Here is a 21,166-nt window from a genome sequence, read left to right as displayed (position 1 = left end):
TTATATTCTCTGTGGCGATATATTTGGTAGCTAAGCTTTAGTCACAGAACACGTGCGTTGCCAACATTTAACACCGATATGTACTTTGGAATTACCTGTGGTAGTTTGTGTGTTGGTATTATCTCTGTTAGTACTGTATTAAACAGCATAATTAATTAGTTTAATAGTTGAATAGCTAGCTGCGAAATGTAGAGTATTTTCCCCGTCTTTTTTTCAAACCTTAGTTAGTCATGTTTATCAGTGGTTCATAGGGAACTAATCCAACTTTTTTTTCGAAAATGGTAAGTAGATTATGTTGCAGTACAGGTTTTAGAAGAAATGTGGCGCACATTAACAACAAAACGTGAATTTCGTGCAAGAGACCACTCTACGTAAAATACAATCAGTAAATCAGTCCCGCTACACGCCATATAAGCGCTTGGGGGGGGGGGGAGAGTAGTATAGCTACTTCTCATTCTTGACCTCAGCACTAGATGGGGGTGAGTGGTCAGCATCACGCCCTGGCCACTCTTTACCCTCTGAATAGGAGGCTGGCTGGGCTTCAAAACTGGTCTTGACGCAGAGGACAGAGGGCCCTTATCGGGGATCGAGCCCTCGTCATCCAGCCCATAGCTGGTCACGATACTGACTGAGCCATCCTGGCTCATACTCTACATAAAGGAGTGAGTTGGAAAGAAAAGTGATACAGATAAGGGTAGGTGAGATATAGCAGTAGGCAGTCAATATTGGGAAATTCAGACATTCTTGTGGCATAAACTACAGAAATACAGTCTTCAAATCATTAATCTTTACACTAAACTGATGTGTAAATTCATCTTTATAAGTGCATGGCTATGGAACACCTGCTGATTTTATAATATACTCTGGTACAGCATGTTAATGCTGTGTTTCTGGTACCACTGACTCCTGGACAATTACACCTTAGTGGATCATGAGTATAAGCAAATTATGTAAAAATTAAAGCTGTCCTGCTACACACCATGTATGCGCTTGGGGACGCTAGATAGATGTGAGTAGTCAGCATCATGCTCTGGCTGCGGTTTACCACTGGGAAAGGACCGCAGTGCTCAGTGGACAGGAGTGTGGATGCAGAGGCTAGCGGAAAAATCGTCTGACCCTGTCGGAGATCGAACACGGTCATCAGTCTATAGTCAGTCACAAAATTGACTGAGCTCCTATAAGCAATTTATATGTTATATAAAATCAAAAATACTTGTTCCACATTCCAGGACAGTACTTTAAAATAGGCCACAACCACCTTGACATTCTTTTCTATCAACCTGAGACATTTTGATATGCAACCTGTATAGTTGAAAGAGGGTAATTGGATATAGTAAGACATTGCACTGGAAGAAGTTTTGCTACTTTACAGTTATTTATGTATTTGTTATTTTTGTTTTTAATTTGACATGTGATCTGGACTACTTTTTGCCACTCCTAAAATAATTAAAGTGATTTGGGAGAGTTCTCCTGTCTAAGCAAGTTCTGTCAATTTTGGGAATGTTGGGGAGTTGTTATTCATTTTGGTTTAATTATTCAGCAACATTTTTGGAGAAAATGCAGTCTTTTTAGGTGGCACAAGATTTCAAAGGATTTTTGGGGAAATTCAATGGACAGGAAAAAGTATTTTACATTCAGAAGAGAATCATTAGAATAATGGTAAGCACTAAAAGGAGAGCCTCTTGTAGGGAATTATTTAAGAAGTTTAATGTTCTTCCACTACCCAATTCTTGCTCTCACTATTATCATTTGTAATGGATAACATGGAAACATTTCAAACAAATTCACATATCCACAATATAAGAACAAGATACATATACAACCTTCATGTGTCAAATTCTAACCTCAAGAAATATGAAAAAGGAGTTTACTGTACTGGAATGAAGTTATTCAATAATCTTCCACCTACTATCAAAAGTTTAAATCACAATATAAAATTGTTTAATCCAGCTTTAAAAGAGTATCTCCTATCTCACTCCTTCTACTCAGTAGAAGAATTTACATCACCCAGAAAGTCCCAACTATTATAAATACATGTAAGTAATAATGGTGATGGTTTTTATATAACTATGTATTTGTACTAGAAACAAGTATTGTATTTGTGCTATGACCTGTTCTACATCCTTGGCTTAGGCATATGAAGGATCTATTGAATGTAAATAAATTCTATTCTATTCTGTTCTATTCTATTTTATTATATTCCTGTATTTAAACTGGGACGTGTCTTGTTCTTAGTAGAAATTTTTATGTAGTTTATTTATATAAATTTAGTGTCAGTTTGTTAGCTTTAAACCATTTGTTTAGGTTGGCAAAGACATTCATGATATTTTAAAGATAATCCAATTTTGAATGTGTAATAATGATACTTGTATCATGGGTTTGGATCGAGAGATTTGCCTAATATTCCAACTAATTAATTTTTATACATTATTTTATTTTTTATAACATTTTATAATTAAGATTCATATTTTATTTCATTGAGTGAATCATTTTACAGTTGGCAGAAAGTTTATGAAGAGTTAATGTTTCAGGCATTACTTGGGACCCAGCTTGTCATTACCTTAGTAATGGTAAGTATCATACAGAAGTTGGGGCCACATTATTCTTTAGCAAGATGGATCCTTTGTTCCACTGGGTAAGCATTTGTTTTAGTTTTAATTTTAAATATTCTTATTATTGTAGTATACTGTACTTTCATGCTTCATAACGCACTGAAAAGTGATGCTTCTACAATTTTTCTAGTCTTCCATTTTCAATTAAATGTTAAAATAATGTGCTACTAATGAAATTAGATAATAAAGTATATGGATTTTAAAATGTGTAGTATAATGAATGTCATCTTTACACATGCAAACTAAGCGTGCTTTGTGGTGTGTGATGTGTAAGTGTGAATGTATTGTGTAAGCAGTCAAAGGTCCTTTAGTGTAGGAGTTAGGTGGGCAGACTAGCAACTTCTTGCCATAAGAAACCAGCATGTTACAGAATGTTTCATGGGGCTTGGTCTTGCAGGCTCCTGTGAACACGGTAATGAACCTTCAAGAATTTATTGACTAGCTAAGTTTATTGTCAGTATCTCAAGGAGGATTCTATTGCATGGAATTAGTTGCTTCATTAGATGTTTGGTTTAGTTAGTAACTTAGATACATTTCTGATAGTTTTGTGACATGGGCCTGTTGGAACATGTTATTTTCTGAGGGTTTTCTTCATTTTTGTCTGCTTCGTGGGTTATATTAAAATTGACATGTTATTATCTTGTAGGTTGGTGCGGTATCTGTATCCAACAGATGAAGAGCTCCGAGCTCTAGCTGGTGTCCCTAAAGATAAATCAAAGGGAAAGAAAAGTGGAAGGAACAATGAAAATGGAAAGACAGCTGAAACTTTCCACATTCCACGGAATTTGGACATTAAGGTTTTTTATAATTTTATGGACTTTAAATGTATTATGTTGTTAATGTGATGAATGTAATGTGAATAAATGGGGTGGACAAGGTGACTGTTACACTATGACCATTATCTAGTGTTTTGTGCTTCCCCATTCTAATCTGCCAGTAGCCCTCTGCCTACAACAGAGCATAGTATCTTCCTACTTAGCGAGATGCGATAATCACCTGGTTTAGGAAATGCTTCCCCAAATGGTGAAATTGTGAAAAGTTTTGGGGTTTCTTTTTGGTGGCCATAATCAAGGCCTCCCTTTAGATCTCTGGTCTCACAGAGTCTGTTGATCTGTAAAGAGTATTGACCTCTTCAATTTCCAGAAAGCTTGTTGTTTTAGCTCTTTATTTAGGATATTGCCCTTAGAGTTGGGCTTTTTAAGCACCGTGGTCAGGGCCTCACTGGATGATGGTAAAGGATATTTATTCACATAATTTGCATGTTAATAAGCAGGATATTTGGAGATGGCATCGCTAATGAAAGACATTTTTTGCTGTTTGTCTAGTTGGAGACTTCCAAAGTGACTGCATTAGATGTTGTTCATCTGAAGTTTTATTCTGAGTACCAGTGGCTGTTAGACTTTGCAGTGTATTCATCTGTTGTATATATTTTAACAGAGGTTAGTAATGAATGTTCTTTGAGATAGTTATATGTTTAGAAAGTCAAATTATGAATAACATTTTCACCTGACCTTTGAAATCTTCTCATGATGTTATGCTTCCTTCATTGTGTACAGATGTTGCAGAAAGCACACATTGGGAATCTTCACTTAAATCCATCCATTGTGTTGTTCCTTTGTACTGCATTCTGTCAGATAATCTGTTTCCAAGTCTGGTGTGCCTGTCTTACGGCACTAATCAGAGATGAGAATATGTATATACCTAGGACCAAGGGCATAGTAAGAGAATAGAAAATACTGCATAATAAGGAAGCTTATTCATTGTATTCTTTACCAGATATCATTAGTGTTATAAAATGGAGGATGAGAGGTGGTCATGAAGGTGGAAGAATGACACCAAGATGGGTCTTAAGAAAATGGGATGGGAGGTTGTGGAGTGGATTTAACTGGCTTAGGATGAAGTTCAGTATGGGCTGTTATAAACAAAGTAATGACCTTGTGGTTTCTATAAAAATGGCAGGGATTTTTTTGAGCAATTGAAGTTACTATTAGCTTTTCAAGGAATCTACTCCATACAATTAGTTTACAGCAGAAGATTCACCATATTTTTACTGCATTTTAAATTGCATCTATCAGCAGATAATACTTATTTTTTCTCAAAAAGAATCAGAGTGTGGTGCTGTGGGGTGTGCTATTTAAAAAATGTGACATACTAAAAAATTGTGTGAGGTGCTATGTTTACTAGAGTCCAGTATCATATTAAACTAAATAAATACATAATGTATGTTAAAATTTGCATCTGGGTGGTAATCGTATTGTGAAATTCTTACGTGGGGCTGTCAGTGGTGTCCATAAATCTAGCTGTAAAGGATTAGTGTCAGCTTCTAATTGATTAATTATTTGCTGTATGAATATGCAGAATGACAATTCTTCTTTCACATTTCTAATAATAATTTTACAGTATTCTAGACTAGAGATTCTTTTTTACACTGTGAAATCATTATAGGGTTTTCAATGTTTATGGCAGCAGAAAATCTGTCATCTAAGTTGAATTCTTTTGTTTGTTGTAGGTGTATCATGCATTAGCACCTCCTAAAGATGAAGTGAATCTCAGTATGTTATGGTGTTCTTTAGTTGTTGGATTTTCATTGTATCCTTCCATAAACGTTTTGTTTGTGTTCTAACCCTTATGCTACTCTCTGTTATTTGCTGCTTTCCAGAAATATTGTAATATTAAGATAAAAATCGCAATTCACTATGAGGTTTAGATTGTTATATGTGTTCAAGTGTACATCCTCCCATAAGTGTTAAAGTGCTTCTCATTTTGTATTTATGGTTTGTGCACAGGAATTAGGCAATACACTCAAGTGTAGAAATATATGAGGCTATGATTTATTTAATTTGTTCTTCATTGTTGGAAAAATTTGTAGAAATAGAATTATATGGAAAGGAGTGATTAATGATGGGTATGTGGGAAAACATGACACTGTAAATTATTATATTGATTTATGTTAAATAGTAATATTTTCAAGTTTTAGAGTTTATAAAGTTTCAGTGCAACACTGTCTTATTCCATCTTCCTGTCTTTACAGCATAGATAATGGATTACGCATATCAGCCTCTTTCCAACACCTGGTTGGTCATCGTTCTACTTTTCCCCATGTACTCTGAGTTACCTGCCTTTTCACAGAGGCTCTACATGGTGTGTCCATCTTTTTCTGTATATTTTAATCCTTTCAAATGTGTTATTGATTTTAAGTTTGAATCAGGTTTTAAAAACAAACTGTATAGCACTTTGCCTCATAGTTTTGAAAACAAGATGTCAAGTGAAATACATTCAGAGTGTCCCAAAAATATATATACATATTGTAACATAGAATACTAAAATTGTTATTGATCTCCTTGTGTTATGTTTAGAGAAGACATGGGCGGCGGCCATTATGAACACCTACGCTAGATTTGCTAATTTATTAAGTGCCAATGCTTTGTTAAAATGTCTTTATTTCATTTATTGAATGTGTGTATACATCTTTCTGCGACGTTCTGTATATACAGTCTTATATATACCTTAACCTGTTTCTCCAGTAAACTGCTTCTCTCACTGACATATCAATACTTCCAGAGTCAGGAGTCAGTGGGTGAACGGTCAACTGTTATCATAACAGCATTTGCTTACTTGTTAATTGTCATGGTGATCCTTATAGTTGATGAAAATTCTCTAGAGTTGGGGCTGAATACAGCTTACACAAGCTTCAATGAGAGTGCAGCTGCATTTTTGGAGATGCAGGGCCTCGATTCATCGTAAGTATTGTTTCCTCATATGTATTAGATTATGGTATTGTTCATGTGAATAAAAATTGTGACATTTCATGTCTTGTTCCTCTTTATTCCCTTTGCTGTCTAAATTTTCAGTTCATTTGTGTATAGGTGGGCCTGAACCTGATTCTTCATGTGGCTTACCATTATGAATCATTACCACTGTAGTTTTTACTATAATTTGTCTACACGAAAACTGGCAGTAGAATATAGTTGCATGTTATTATACTACACTTCAAAGTTCTTGCTTTGAAGTACTCATTCAGATTTCACAGTAAAATAGAAACTTTTACATACCTTCCATCTCAGATCCCTAACACCATATATGGATATTACAGTAGGACAATCTGTGCTGGAAAAAGTAATTCATAACTTCATCTACCAAACTGCCAAATTCTGAAGTGCCATATGGCATTGCTACAGCTTTGTGCTTAAAAAAAAATTAAATCTGTGGCGTAACAGCTCCAGAGAGCCAAAGCCGACTAGCTTGACTGCTGGCCTCACGTTCACATGCCTAAGCAAAGGTGAACGATCATCCAACCAGATATAGGGTGACGTGTGGTCAGCACAACGAACCCCCAGCCACTACTAGCTTTCCTGACCGGATTACGCTACTCATTGTAGCTCCCTAATTTCCTCACGATGCTGGGTTGGCACTGGTCCCATGCACTGGTCGAAAGCTCATGAGAAAATTTCTTCTCCCCCGAGACTCGAACCAGCGCGCATTCCATTCTGAAGCATGATGCCTCAGACTGCGCGGCTACAGTGCGGGACACAGCTTTGTGCTTGGTCTAGAAAAATCAGAGGGTTGGCCAGATCTTTTGGGAATAATTGAAATTATAAAATTTGTTATTGCTGTATTGGATCGCTAAGTTATCCCTACTAACTCAACAGAAATTGTGCAAGATTAAAAAAGTTCTTTGGTGGCAATAAAATTGAAGTTTGAAGTCCTATGAAATTATAGGTTATTGCTTATTACATTGAAAGTATAAAATAGAAACATTGCTTTATCCTGTAACTACATACTTGTCTGAAATTCATGGCCTTTAGCACAAAATCAAGAGGATTTCAGTAATACACTAAGAATTTGATGCATGCTACCTACCTTATGATGTCATTATAACATCTGTGTTAGGTTGTGTTACTGATTGGTATGATCAAGTGTTTTACTGAAAACTGTGCAGTTTGTGTATCATATAGTAGAAGTTTTTGTACTAATTCCAGGGGTCCTGCATCAAAAATAGTATTGAAGTTCTTCTTGGCCCTGTGGTGTGCCCTTTTGGGAGCACTGTTCACTTTTCCTGGTCTGCGTATGGCAAAAATGCACTGGGATTCACTCAGGTACTGGAAATTATACAGAATTCATGTATTAGTGCTTAATGCCACAAATGTCAGAGACAAGTAATTGTACCCCATTAAATAGTTTTAAAGAGGGTAAATTAGACATATATTAATTTGAACATATGACTGGTCCTAGTTCACATTTAAATATGTAAGTTCTTTATATCGTATGTTTTACCAATAGTGTCTAATAATTCTACTTGAAAATCAGATTTGATAACTCGTACATTAACTTCCTTGCAACTGTGTCCAGTGTACAAGGAGAAGACTGGTATTATGACTGGCTCCAGAAATTTTGGAATTTTTCGGAATTTTTTTAATTGTTTTTTTTTTTTACCAATTTTGGAAAGTTTTATAATTTGTGTATAGCCAGGGTAGATCAGTCAGTATAGTGACTGACTGTGGACTGGACTACTGGGGTTTGATCCTGAACAGGGGCAGAGGATTTTTCTTCGTGTCTCTGCGTCTAGGCTGGCTCGGGCCCACTCAGCTTCCTGTCTAATTAGTGCTGGATGGGAGCAACAAGTTAGGAAGATGTTACAGAGGGAAGGTAGACCATCAGAAGAATTTGAGGAGAATGAGTTTTGGGGAGGTAAAGTTAGATGGAGAGGTGTTGTCAGATGGTGCACTCAAACTGGAAATGTCTTGAGGAGGAGAATTTATAACCTGTGACATGGAGTATTGTATGAAGATGCAAGTCCTCATAGCATAATTAGCAAGAAAACTAGTAACAGCTGCAGATGGCAGGACTTCATGCCTGTCATGAAAGCATCTGATATGCATTACTGTGAAATTTCTTGCTTTGTGTTGCTGTGCAGGTATTGCAGTGAAAACAGGCTACAGAGGTATCTACTGAACACTAGCTTTGCATCACCATTTATATTGGTGCTTCTGTGGGTGAAGCCGGTGAGCAGAGACTACTTGACCAACAGGATCTTCCATGGTATGGCGACTCCCCTGTTGACTGAGCATGCATTTGAGACCATGCGGCTCATCATGATTGTTGCTGCAGTCCTGCTACGGCTTGCACTTATGCCAACATATCTACAGGCATATCTTAATATGGCATACCATCGGATTCAGGAACAGAAAAAAGAGGCAGGCAGGATAACTAACATAGAGCTTCAAAAGAAGGTTTGTTGTTTTCATATTGTTGTAAATTTCCTTTTGGAAAAATTCTTGTGACACATTTGTTTGAAGTTCTTACAGCGGCAAAGATGCCAGTGTTGGTATTTTGGTTGTGATGCAACGTGGTCTTGTAGGTAGATACTAGCATTTCAGAAGAGCATACAGCCTTTGTGAAGATAACTGTCTTCTGGGATATAGCTATGTTTAGTGAGGGTAATGGTGATGGGGGCAGTAAGCTCCTCTGAAACAATGGTGAAGTTTTGCTGGACTACTTGATGCATAGGAGAGAGTCATCTTTGGAGTCCTGCTTCTAGAATGAAGATGAGGGATTCCAGAAGGCACGCATACTTCTCTGTTTACTTTTTGTACCAAAATAACACATGGTTTTCACGGTAATTTATCACTTGTAAGAAAGTTGTTTTCTTTAATGAGACTGCTATGAAAAATATCTAGAACTGCACTGACTTTGAAAACATATATTACTGTTGCTGACCTAAAAGTGGGGTACTGTTATATTGATTTTATGTTTCCATAATGAGCAAGTAAAGCACTGTGATAAAAGAATGATATTTGATGTATATTCATCAATAAAATTAACTTCACAATAATTATTTCAAAGTGTGATGTGTGAAGCAAGGGGTGTGGGACACATCCTTCCTCTTACACTAGGAAACAAGGTTTACATTCTTGGAACAATGATTAATTCACTTTACATTGTCTTCTCTCAGAATATATCCACTTTTTTAAAGCAGGACAGGAGTAATGTGATTAAAGAAGTGGTTCAGTTTTGGTATAAGTATAGGTGCTCTGATTTCTCATATGTATGCAAACAAAGTAGTCAGATATGCAAGGCAGTTTCAATATTCCCAAGCAATCTAACACACAAATTCATTCACATGGTTTTGTTGATATTATTTGCTGTATTTTCAAATCTAAATAATACTAGAAAAGTGGTGATTTGTTGGCTGCATCAGTTGTAAATATTCAGTGAGAACTATATTATTTTGAAGTGTCCTAAATTACATCTTAAAATTCATTACAATTATAAAGTGGCAGTATATTAATATTTTCTCTCTCTAACAGATTGCAGCTGTTTTCTACTACTTGTGTGTGGTAACACTACAGTTTGTGGCTCCACTCATTCTGTGCCTTTATTTGACATTTATGTATAAAACTCTGGGTGAGTATCAGTTCTTCCTGTTCCTATTAACTAGACTCAAGACTTTTGTTTTCATATTCTTTTAACAAATATATTGTGTCATTTAGATAATTAGGAATTGTGAGCTGTTTACCAGTATTTCCTTCAGAACTTTGCCATATTTACACAAGAAAACCAAATGGTTTGTTATTTCACTTGTTTTGAGGTTAAGTAAGTAATTATTTGGAGTAGTGTCATTGAGAAGCTGTCAGTCTCTCATCTCATCATAGAAATTACTTGCCTTTTATGGAACCTTTTGGATAATTATCATGTCCACAACAGCTTGGCACTAGACATATCCTGTGCCAGATAAATTAATTTACATCCTCATGTCTTTTTTTTATAAATTATTCATCTTAATGTTAACTGCTTTTCTTTACCTGGGGTCTCATAGGTGGTTTTCTCCCCTCAACTTTCATTATTCAATATTATGTATGCATTTCTTATTGTTATTATCAACTACAAATACAATTATATCCAACATTATTCCATCAAGGTTGATAATTTTTCAATCAGCCATTTCCAGTTAATCTCAACTTTTAACAAATATTTTGATCAAGACTCATTTTTCTAGGTAACTACAGTTGGTCTGGCTTATTTGTTAGTCCAGTAGCAGAGGAATGCTTCGAGTCACCATCCCAGTTCATGCCGTTACCGAGTCTTTCCGGCGAACAGTCGATACAGCAGTCTGCCAAGCAGTTTACTCTTGCACTTGACTCACTTAAACAGGTTTGTGACCAATTATTATTATAGTTGTATGTTTCTGTTGAAGTTAGTTGGAATAGTAGATTCTTCATTCGTTGAAATTGGTGTTTTATGGTTAAGAGGTCTGTGTTCCTATTGCCATGCTAAAATTTTATGCTGGCTGTGATACAATGCACTCAGGTAAGCAATTAATAAATACAGACTAGTGAAATAATGAAGATTTCTTCTTCTGGGTTGTTGCGCTGTGTAGTCTGGTCGATGTTAACCAACGTTTCAGAGGTCATACTGCCTCCATCATTGCCCTGATGATGGAGGCAGTATGACCTCTTAAACGTTGGTAAACATCGACCAGACTACACAGCGCAACAACCCAGAAGACAGAAACCTTCATCGCCCTGATGATGGAGGCAGTATGACCTCTGAAACGTTGGTAAACATCGACCAGACTACACAGCGCAACAACCCAGAAGACAGAAATCTTCATACTCACTGCTGTGAAAACCTCAAATCTTACATAGTGAAATAATCATTGAAATTCAGCAGAAAGTTATGTAATTGTGTATAGAGTAGCCTGACTGGTATAAGTACTAATAACAATGTTATTTTCTTTTCCATCTACTATGAAATATTGAATCTCCCTCCTCATTCTGAGCTTTGATAGATTCTAGCAGAATATGTTTAATACAGATTTGTGCATTGTTTGTAAAAAAAGAATATTTTTGAGATTTGAGGTTCTCACGACAAAGATGCTGATGATGGTCTTCTGGGTCATGGCACATGTAGACGGATACCAATGTGTCAAAGAAACATACTGTCTCTATTTTCAGCACTTCAACCCTGAAGATGGAGATGGTATGTTGGTAAAACTATTACTAATACCATCACCACCACTCTCTTACCTGTTTCTTATTATATCTGAAATGTGCTTACCTGTTATTTTATGTGAAGATTTTTAAAGGAATATGAATAAACATGGTTCTTTATCAACATCTCATTGTGTTGTGGGTTATTTTGTAAGGAAAAATGGAAGCAGATGACTTGCAGATGTATTCACAAGTGTACAGTTATTGACTGAGTCCTGTTTGTTACAGGTGTTCACAACTGATGTATTCAGAGGCCTCTTTGGCTTTGCAACATGGTGGTGTTGTTTTGCATGGTTTGCCACTTCCTCGTTAGGAATGGTATATCAGTCATACTTCAGTCACTCATAATCTAGTAGTCATAATCATGCTCTGAATTGAAATGAAAGGATTGTTTTATGTTTTTTCTGTCCATGCATCTCATTCATCCATTCATCCATTAGTTATGTAGCATAATGTATTTATTAATTTATCTGTTATGAATTCTATTGAGAGATATAGTTGTGTTTTATTGCCAAGTTTACTTATGTCTAAGGAAAGCGAAGTAAGTGCTGCTGCTTTATGTAGCAGCTGTGATGATGTTGACACAACACATTTTGATATATAAATGTAGTGTCCTCTAAAAAGGAATTGTGTTTGAACTAATGCAGCCAGCCAGCCAGCCATAGAAAGAATATGGATGCCACTTTGGATGTGTGGGTTTGGGAAATTTGAATGATTATATATTTATTTTGTAAAAGGATTAGGGAGAATAAATTACAAAATGCAGTCATTTCAATTTATATAATATTTTGTTGAATATTAAATTTGATATAAACACTTATGTGAATAGATGTCCTGAACGTAAAACAGTAAAATCAAGTTTCTAATCCCCGAAGCAACTGTTGTTGAATCAGATACATTTCTGGAAGAGTCAAGGCTTAATGAGAGCATATTAATGTAAAGTAACTGAGCACATTACTTATATTTGATGAGGACAGCAAGGCATATGAAGGATGTAACTGGCATCAGAACCATTTATGATCAGTTAACCATCTAAAATGTATAATTAAAATTCTATGACTTCCAATTTACTTGAAACTCATATGATTTATAACATGTTTAAAATTATGTCAAAATTAGGTCTTAGTCAGGTCTGTAACTTCTATATAAAACATTTCTAGACATGGTGTTTTCTTTTAAAGTAGAAATGAAAAATACAATGGTTATGTGATGATTTGACAAACCCTGAAATTAGCATTCAGTGCTCTCCACCTTGCAGTAGCATTGGCCTACCAGGCACCGAGCCTAGAGGTACAGATTCTTACTCTGACTGCTTCAAGCTTGTGACTGCATACTTTGAAGTTTAGAATGCAAACAAGGTGCTGTATTCTCATGTCTGAGCTGGCATCAGGGGCCAGGGGTCATTATATTCTAGTGTAATATCAAGGAAAGTCAATGGATTCAGTCTTAAATAATTTCCTTCCATGTTTTGTCTTCATAACTTAATTCTCTAATCTGCAACTTCATGTTCTTAGTCTTCCAAGTGGCTGATTAACTGTAGAGTTTTTGTGTTAAAATTCTGTTATGTCCTTGTAAGTGATCATGTATCATAACTATACAAAGGAGTTTGTAGCAATTATTGTTTTATATATCTTATTGTGTGGGAAAGTAAACTTTATAATAATGTGTAGTTTATATGCCTATTATTTAAATTTTGTTATATAAACTACATCTTGTTTGTTGTTTCCAGATCTGACATTTAAATATTTTAAAATTGTGTATAAATTGTATGAGTAGTTATATTATGATATGTGTGCAGAGTGTTATTTTAATATTAATGGACTTTTTCAAATCTAGAATTTTTGTCTCTGTGCAATATACTCTTTCCTCTTAATAGCTCTATCATCTACAGTGTATGCATATGAGCTATGAAGTATGCAGTCACAAAGAATATTTATATAAATTCTGTAACATTTCACTGCTGTTGCGTGTGATATTAATAATTATATTATATTTATTTGTACAGAACCAATAATTGTGTTTTACCCGAACTTCCATTTGCTTATGACAAAATAATCAGATATTTGAAAACTTTAACAAAACAAAAATTACTGTCATTAACAGGTATGAACATACACGCATTTATTGCTTTAACTTATTAATTCACTTATTTCTTTTATCAATTATATGAAATGGTATTAATTGGTTAAATGGTGATCAAATGTGTCTAGAAACCAGTATTGACAGTATCTTGACAAATATTTCTTGTATTGGCAAGAGCAAAAATCTATAATATAATATGTTTTGTAGATTTATTTATTTTATTTGAAGGAAATGGAATAATATATAATTATTTGGTATCCGTGAACAGTATTGGCATATTAACACAACCTTCTGGAAAGAGAACAACTGTTTCAGAAATTGATATGCTATGGATTCTTGAGTAATATATATTTTTACACTTTTTCTTTGAGACCATATTCCTGAATTAATTGATCTTCACCATATATTATCCCTCTTCTTGTTGCATTGTAAGTCCATATAGTTCAACCATTCAGTTGTTTAATGATTTCTTTATCTCTGGTCAGTACCATTCCCTAGGGCTTGTCCCAGTTTGCTGGCGCTGCGAACAACAGCTGCTTGACACTGCTGCACTCTCATCACAGCCTTCTCTTCCTTCCCATCTCCCTTATAACTTCCTGATGAAATGACTGTTGCAAGATCATGGACAACAGCACATACAAGTACACAAGGAGACACGACTCCCATACATGCACTCAGTACTGCATGCAGAGTATCACGTCCTGTCTGACTCAGTTTAGCTCCTGTTCCTGTTAGTGAGGAATCTTGCGTTGCAAACACAGCCAGTGCGTTACATGCAGTTGTCAGGGCTTCACCGAATACCTGAGTCAGAATACAACATTTGATAAGTGGTTTTTTAAAGAATGTATACAGAAGATATGAAATAATGGCGAAAAAGCAAGGAGAGAAACTTCGGAAGCTTGGTATGGTATTTGTAGACTGTTGGTAGAGGTGTGTTTGACTGACCAACTCCTCAGTTCTATAGCCCATGAAGGGCCAATGCCTGGAGCACAATTCTAGAAGTGTGTTTGCCATGTGAAATTTCAGGTTCTCATGGTGTTGAGTAGGAAGATAACTGTCTTCAAGGGATGTGCCCTGTAGTGTGATTGAAGTTTACTGATGTTCTAGAGGTTTTTGCTTCTTCACTCACTTGGTCTCTCCATCTGGTCCATGGTATCCCAGTGCTAATTATACATATTTTTCTTTTGTACTATCTCATAGGAATTCTACTGTTTTCCATGGGTTAACTCATATTAAGAATGCAGCAGAACCTTGATAAAGTGAGGGTTTTGGGGGACAGCTTTAGTACCCACGTTATATCTGAAATATGTAAAATGTGTAATTGCATTGGGGGACATAATTACAGCTGCGGTATAACAAGGTGCAGTATATCGAGGTTCCACTACTTAACATGCCACTCATCATGACTGATTCAACTTGTGTGAAATTTATTGTCCTAGAAATTTGTTAACTTAGTTAAATAGCTTTTGGACAACATATTGGTTATGAGTTTAGTGTAATACCTGGCAAGCTCTGTAGTTGGTTTCTGTTGGTCTGTCTTTGAGAAATTTAATACTGCCACAGAATGTATTGACAGCTGCTGCAACACTCTTAAGACACAGACGGAATTGCTCTTGTAAGTTGTCTTCTGGAGCCTCATCTGCAGCCTTCAGGCATACATCTGTCAGCACATTTGCTCCTTCTGTTACACTAATGCAGATATCTGTAAGTTGCTACATGCAGAAATATTCCATTGAACAATGGTTTAGCAATGTGAATAACTGGATCATGCATAAGTTTCATTGCATGGACAGTAAAGGTTAAGACAGTATTTCAACTTCAGAAGTTATATTGTGCCAAATGAAGTGAAAATATGAAGATTTCTGTCTTCTGGGTTGTTGCGCTGTGTAGTCTGGTCTATGTTTACCAACGTTTCAGAGGTCATACTGCCTCCGTCATCAGGGCGATCGCCCAAATGACGGAGGCAGTATGACCTCTGAAACGTTGGTTAACATCGACCAGACTACACAGCGCAACAACCCAGAAGACAGAAATCTTCATACTCATCGCCTTGATGACGGAGGCAGTATGACCTCTGAAACGTTGGTTAACATCGACCAGACTACACAGCGCAACAACCCAGAAGACAGAAATCTTCATACTCACCGCTGTGAAAACCTCAAATCTTACGAGGTGAAAATCTGCTCATGAATGGTGAGTAGGTGGATGTAAAGTAATGAATATAAACATGGCTTCCTTGTTGAGTGCTTAGGCTGTGCTACAAGTTATCTTGCTTAAACCTCAAGCTGTTATTATTATTTGTCTAAAACGTCAGTTGACCTCAAGGATGAAGGTGATTGAACTTGGATTACATGGATAATACATACCAGAGCAGTGACAGTACGTAGTCGGTAGGTCTTCAATAGGCCTGTCTTGTGTTCAGTTTCAGCTGCAGCTCTGCAGAGTTGATATCGATCAACTGGTCCAGGAATCTCTGGGCAGCTACCATCCTGAAGCACAGCTAATAGGTAGCCTGCATGTGCACAGCACTCTGTCAGTGACACCACCAGGTCACAGATCTCCTCAATGCACACCCGGATCTGTCGCATATGATAATTGCGTTGTAACAAGTGATTTTCAGCAGGTGTACCTTAGCACTTACTGTTCTTGCATCAAAGTTTACATGCAGTCCAACTGTACAACTGCAAAACCAATAATCTTGGAGATAAAGTCTGGCTGGCAGTCTCATAATACGAGTGTGTATCACATGATGTCTTATAATAGTGACTAGAAAAAAATATATAATGATGTATCAGAACAGCTTCTGAGTAAGTGATGCAGCATGATCTGGCAGAAAATCATTATTTCCTATATGCAGAATGTTATATAAAAACTATGCAAGGATTGGAGTCCATCACAATTTTTTAGGGTTCTTTTTACAGACAGTGGACCAGCCATATTTCAGTATTTTTTTAAATTAGTATTGGTTGAAACTGGACCAACTATTTCCATGTTAAGAGCAAATAGACACATTGTTGCTGGAAATATATTCAGTTTTATATATTTAAATTTATCAGTTCTTTAAATTCTTGGGATATCTGTACGTACATTATTCATTATTGCCAGATGTTTACGTAGTGACATGAAGTGCCACGATTGTAAACACTTTGTTTAAAAGAATAGAATTATATCATGCTGTACCTCTTGGATACCTGTGGCTGTGTCTCGATGAATTAGAGCTGCCAAGTCGCGAAGGAGAACAGTAAGACCTCTGGTTCGAGATGCAACTGTCTCTCGACATCGAGCTACGCTCTCTCCAAATACTGACAGACTAGCTGTTCTTACTGGTCTTGTATCACTAAAGATAATAAGATGTTCTCATTACTCTTATTTCTCTCATTTATATCAATAGATTTACTAGATTACAGATTTGCCAACTGAAATGTGTACTGTGATGACGGCAGTCTGAAATAAATAATTTTCAGAAATTTATGCTGTGATAATATGTCACAATTATTTGATTCAACTTTCTGGATAGTGTTAGGTTTTCTGTATCAGAAGTTCTTTCTGCTCATTAACTAACTAACTACATGGAGCAGAGAGGCTTATATATTCTTACTCAGCAGTCAATTCCCCACCTTTTATTGAACATGAAGGTTCATTGTTATGTTCACAATAACCTACCACTGGTCACCTTTTTTTAATGTTCTCTATTCCATCTGCATTGTGCATATTGGAAAATATAAATGCATTTGTTTTATAGCCTATTGTAATGTATACTATGACAGTCACATGAACAGTTTCATTAAGATAATTGGGTCCCAAATGGAGCTGGAACTAGGTACTTCTGAAATATGAAGCAGAAGTGAGGATCAGTACACGACATTGCACAGTTTATAAGAAAAAAATCTTTTTTGGACAGACTGTTCTTGAAGTGATACACAAAGCAGAATATGGCGGTGGTAGAAATTTTGCCAATTTGGAGTACTCATACGAATATTTGCTTATAGGGTTATGCTCTCTGCAACTTTACTGTAACGAGTTTGACCTAAGGGACTTAAAAAGAAGAGATTATATTAAAAAAGACCATTATGGAATTTGGTGCAGACCCACAGTACCAGTTTCCTCTGAAATATGGTGATTAGTTTTAGAGATGAAACTTACATGCATTTTGTAATGGTGGACAGTAATTTCGACAGTTTCCTCAAACTGAATTGTAAACAAAGAAGTATTACCTTGTAAGTAGGAGGAGATCAGCTACTGTCTGCATTCGATGTTGACAAAGTTCACAGGTCAATGCCAGTGCACGAGCCTCTGGTAAGCCCATGGAATACTCGATGTTGGCTGCCAAGGACTGTTCATGGCAGTTCTTTTCCATTGCAGATTTTGATTCTTCTGGTCTTTGATCTTCATGTCCATGTTCTGGTGCCATTTCATATGCTGGGTGTTTCCTGCTGACGCAACAATATTTGTGTGTGAAATTGACTGAAAATGTTGAATGATTGCAGAAGATGTAAATTACTTTCCTCTTAAGGCTGCTGCAGACGCAAGGACAGATATTAGACTACTGTTACGTTGAATGTGTCATGCGTACAGTAGGAGTGAGGGTGTCCTGGATTCCTCTGGACCTGAAAAAGGCAATGACCATAGTTACTATGCTAGATGACAATCACATGACGGAAGCTGCTAACATTTCCTTCTTTACAATTTTTTTGTAAGTTGTTTTCGATGAACATTAAAAGTGGCACGTGAACCGTAGCACCAAAATGAACTGCATGACTTGTTAGTACAGTTGTAGGCAAAAGTAAAGAATACAGTATATTTTGCAGAAATGTTAATGGTGTTTTTAAAACTTATTATAAATATAAAGAGTGAAAAATTGTAGACAGGATTCTAGCTGTTATAAATCTAGATGGACAGTAACTGAAAAGGTAAATTAAAGCATTCCATGTTTGGCACATTTCTCTTTGTGTGTGTTATAAAATTATTTTGCACGATTTTATTATGTTAATGATGCTGCTGCTGCTGATAATAATAACTTCCATGGAGCAGAGCCATTCTTGAGAAGCTAATAGTTGCTCAGCTAGTCCAGCAGTTCTACAACATTTATGAAACTTGTATGTTTATTGCCGAGTTCATAACAGTGCATCAGTGAACCTTTTTCTCAGGTAGACAAATGCAGTCCACATCCTCGCATGCTACGCCTTTTAGATCCATTTTAATATTATCCTCCCCTCTATGCCTCGGTCTCCCTCGTACCTACACGTATTCAGACAAACATTTTATTAATAACAACACCAACGCTAATGTGTGCTGCTTAGGCCGACTCTTCACATTTGAACATGCAACGAACATACGTAAATATTATTAAAGAATACAAATTGTGGTAACAGTGTAATTAGCTTTGATCGAAAACAGAGTGAAATAAAATAAAGCAAAGGAAAAGAAACTTCAACAAATCTGATCTAATGTGATCGAAAATCCGATGTTAACTGGTGACTTTCGTTCTATGTTGGCATTTTTGAATAGTTCGTTGATATGAGTATCTTGTCTGACGTGCTGTGCGTGTTGTGACAGTAGTGGTGTGGTGTGTGGTTCAGTTAATCCGTTTGAGTTTGCGCATCAATGGGTTTGCTAATGGATTTAAATTGTAAGTATTTGGGAACGATGTATGTATCTTTTAGGTGTTTTGGAGACTGCTGAATATTTGCATGCAGTCGTTTTGGTAGGCTACTTGCTGATTCAGAGTATGCCAACAACATGTCTCCTTTACAGTGGCATGTGCATGTACACGTGTGCTTGTTTAAGGGAAAGGAAAGGATAAAGTTGGAGGAGTTAGCATTTTACAAATATATGCACAGAAAAGTTCCTTGAGTTTCGCTTTTATATTATATCCATGATATGTGTGATATTTCCATATTTATTTATAAGTGACGCTGTACATTTGTTTTGGATATGTGATGATGAAGCAACCATCTTTAGACATTTTCTTGGTAATGCACAGCATTTCTCACTTTAGCTATCTTAATATAGGAACAGCAACGAAACGTGTCTTCTTATATTACGTTAAATTTTCTCTGTATGTGTTCCGTTTTGATATGAAGTTATGTGTTGTTAACAGTATCAGAAAAGAAGACAGTTGAGGCAGTTTTTAAAATTTCGCTTGTAGTTACTGTGGAAAACCAAGGAAGATTTTTCGTTGAACGTATTTGAATTGTTGCACATTTTTATGACACAGACTTGGGTTGTCTGTTCGTGCTATTAAAGGGTGTGGTCCTAAATGTCCCCATCGCATAAGTTTGTCTCTGTATGGTCTGTTGACCATCCATGTCGCCATCCTCTGTAAAGTTCCCCCACCCCTTCATCAAGTGAATGAGCTAGGGGTTCCTAACCTGCTATGAGTGGTTGCACAACATTGTATCTGAGACATAAACCTGTGAAATTAGTTTCCAGAGTTTTCAGTTAAGAAATTAAAACTGTAATGAATACATGTTAATGTTTTATTTTAATAAGATATTTACAGAAATTTGTTCATGACGTACTTATGAAACACGTTTATTGGCATTATGGAACGTGCGAGTCTGTCTTCTGTTAAGATATTTATGACATTGTTCGTAATTTTGTTCCTAGATGGTACTGCAGGTTTATGTACATAGTGCTGCACCCAGTGCTATCTTCACGTAAATAATAAAATTAAAATTACTTTTGTGTTGTTACAACACAAGAACGAAGTACGTCGAAATTCTCAGTGCTGTATTCTTTTGATTTACACGGAATGCAGGAATTGAATATATTTCCGACAATTTAAATTTGAAAGTCGTGTTTATGACATATTCTGTCACTGCTCTAGCATTATAAATTTTTAAGGAGAGCTTTATTCAACTTCATATTTCCCACTTGTTTAATCATTGAGATTTCGGCGATACGAGATATCAGTTCAACTTCTAGATACTTACGAGGTTCTGCAAGGAATTTTGTGTGACAAGATCTGGCTGTAGGATCGTAAATTCGTCGCTAGAATATTTTTATCTTGTCAAAGGATATGGTAATTAATGTTATTTTTAAAACGTATCGAGTACGCCTGTATAATGCCCTATCAACAGTAAAATATGAAAATGTTTGAATATTTTCTGTTTGTTTTGAATTAAAGACTAACTTTATGCATAGTACAGTGGATCTTAATTTTTATAACAGCTACACAGCTATGGTTTTGGCAATACAAGCTTGGGTTGTAATTATATTTAATAATTAAAAATAGGCAATTTATAAGAATGAAAGCACTAGGTAACTTGTATTCAGCCATAGATATGAGGAATCAAAGTTAAATTTGATCAAAAACTGTTCTCGAGTTATGAGATGATATAGTACGAAATCTATTTTGTTTAACTATCTCTAAAACAGCCGAACCTACGGAAAAGCGAATTGGACTTAGGTGTGTGCTGATAAACAAACAGGCCTGTGGAGGGAATTAGGTATTTACGTAAAATCTCCGTTAATGTTGCC

The 21,166-nt window shown here is 36.0% G+C and overlaps 2 protein-coding genes across 2 annotated transcripts; one reads left to right on the top strand and one right to left on the bottom strand.

Moving 5' to 3' along the window:
• The first annotated feature begins 101 nt into the window (after positions 1–101).
• Positions 102–13,892, top strand: emei (transmembrane protein 161-like emei). The gene is made up of 11 exons (XM_022064560.2): positions 102–281; positions 2,532–2,635; positions 3,259–3,409; positions 3,938–4,051; positions 5,122–5,201; positions 6,137–6,352; positions 7,592–7,708; positions 8,527–8,842; positions 9,920–10,016; positions 10,609–10,763; positions 11,831–13,892. The coding sequence occupies exons 1-11, from the start codon at positions 279–281 to the stop codon at positions 11,948–11,950; spliced, it is 1,473 nt and encodes a 490-aa protein (XP_021920252.1). The 5' UTR covers positions 102–278; the 3' UTR covers positions 11,951–13,892.
• On the bottom strand, positions 13,235–19,306 carry LOC110830095 (talin rod domain-containing protein 1). The gene is made up of 6 exons (XM_022064573.2): positions 18,821–19,306; positions 17,899–18,291; positions 16,865–17,021; positions 16,051–16,263; positions 15,187–15,396; positions 13,235–14,485 (listed from the first exon to the last, which is right to left on the bottom strand). The coding sequence occupies exons 2-6, from the start codon at positions 18,093–18,095 to the stop codon at positions 14,156–14,158; spliced, it is 1,107 nt and encodes a 368-aa protein (XP_021920265.2). The 5' UTR covers positions 18,096–18,291; positions 18,821–19,306; the 3' UTR covers positions 13,235–14,155.
• Positions 19,307–21,166: the final 1,860 nt, after the last annotated feature.

Source organism: Zootermopsis nevadensis, unplaced genomic scaffold (assembly GCF_977971745.1).
Source record: "Zootermopsis nevadensis isolate Lab colony 2312 unplaced genomic scaffold, Znev_1.0 Znev_ptg000001l, whole genome shotgun sequence".
In the NCBI taxonomy this organism is placed as follows: domain Eukaryota; kingdom Metazoa; phylum Arthropoda; class Insecta; order Blattodea; family Termopsidae; genus Zootermopsis; species Zootermopsis nevadensis.
Note: the sequence above shows the minus strand (reverse complement) of the source record. Positions and strands in the feature narration are given on the sequence as shown.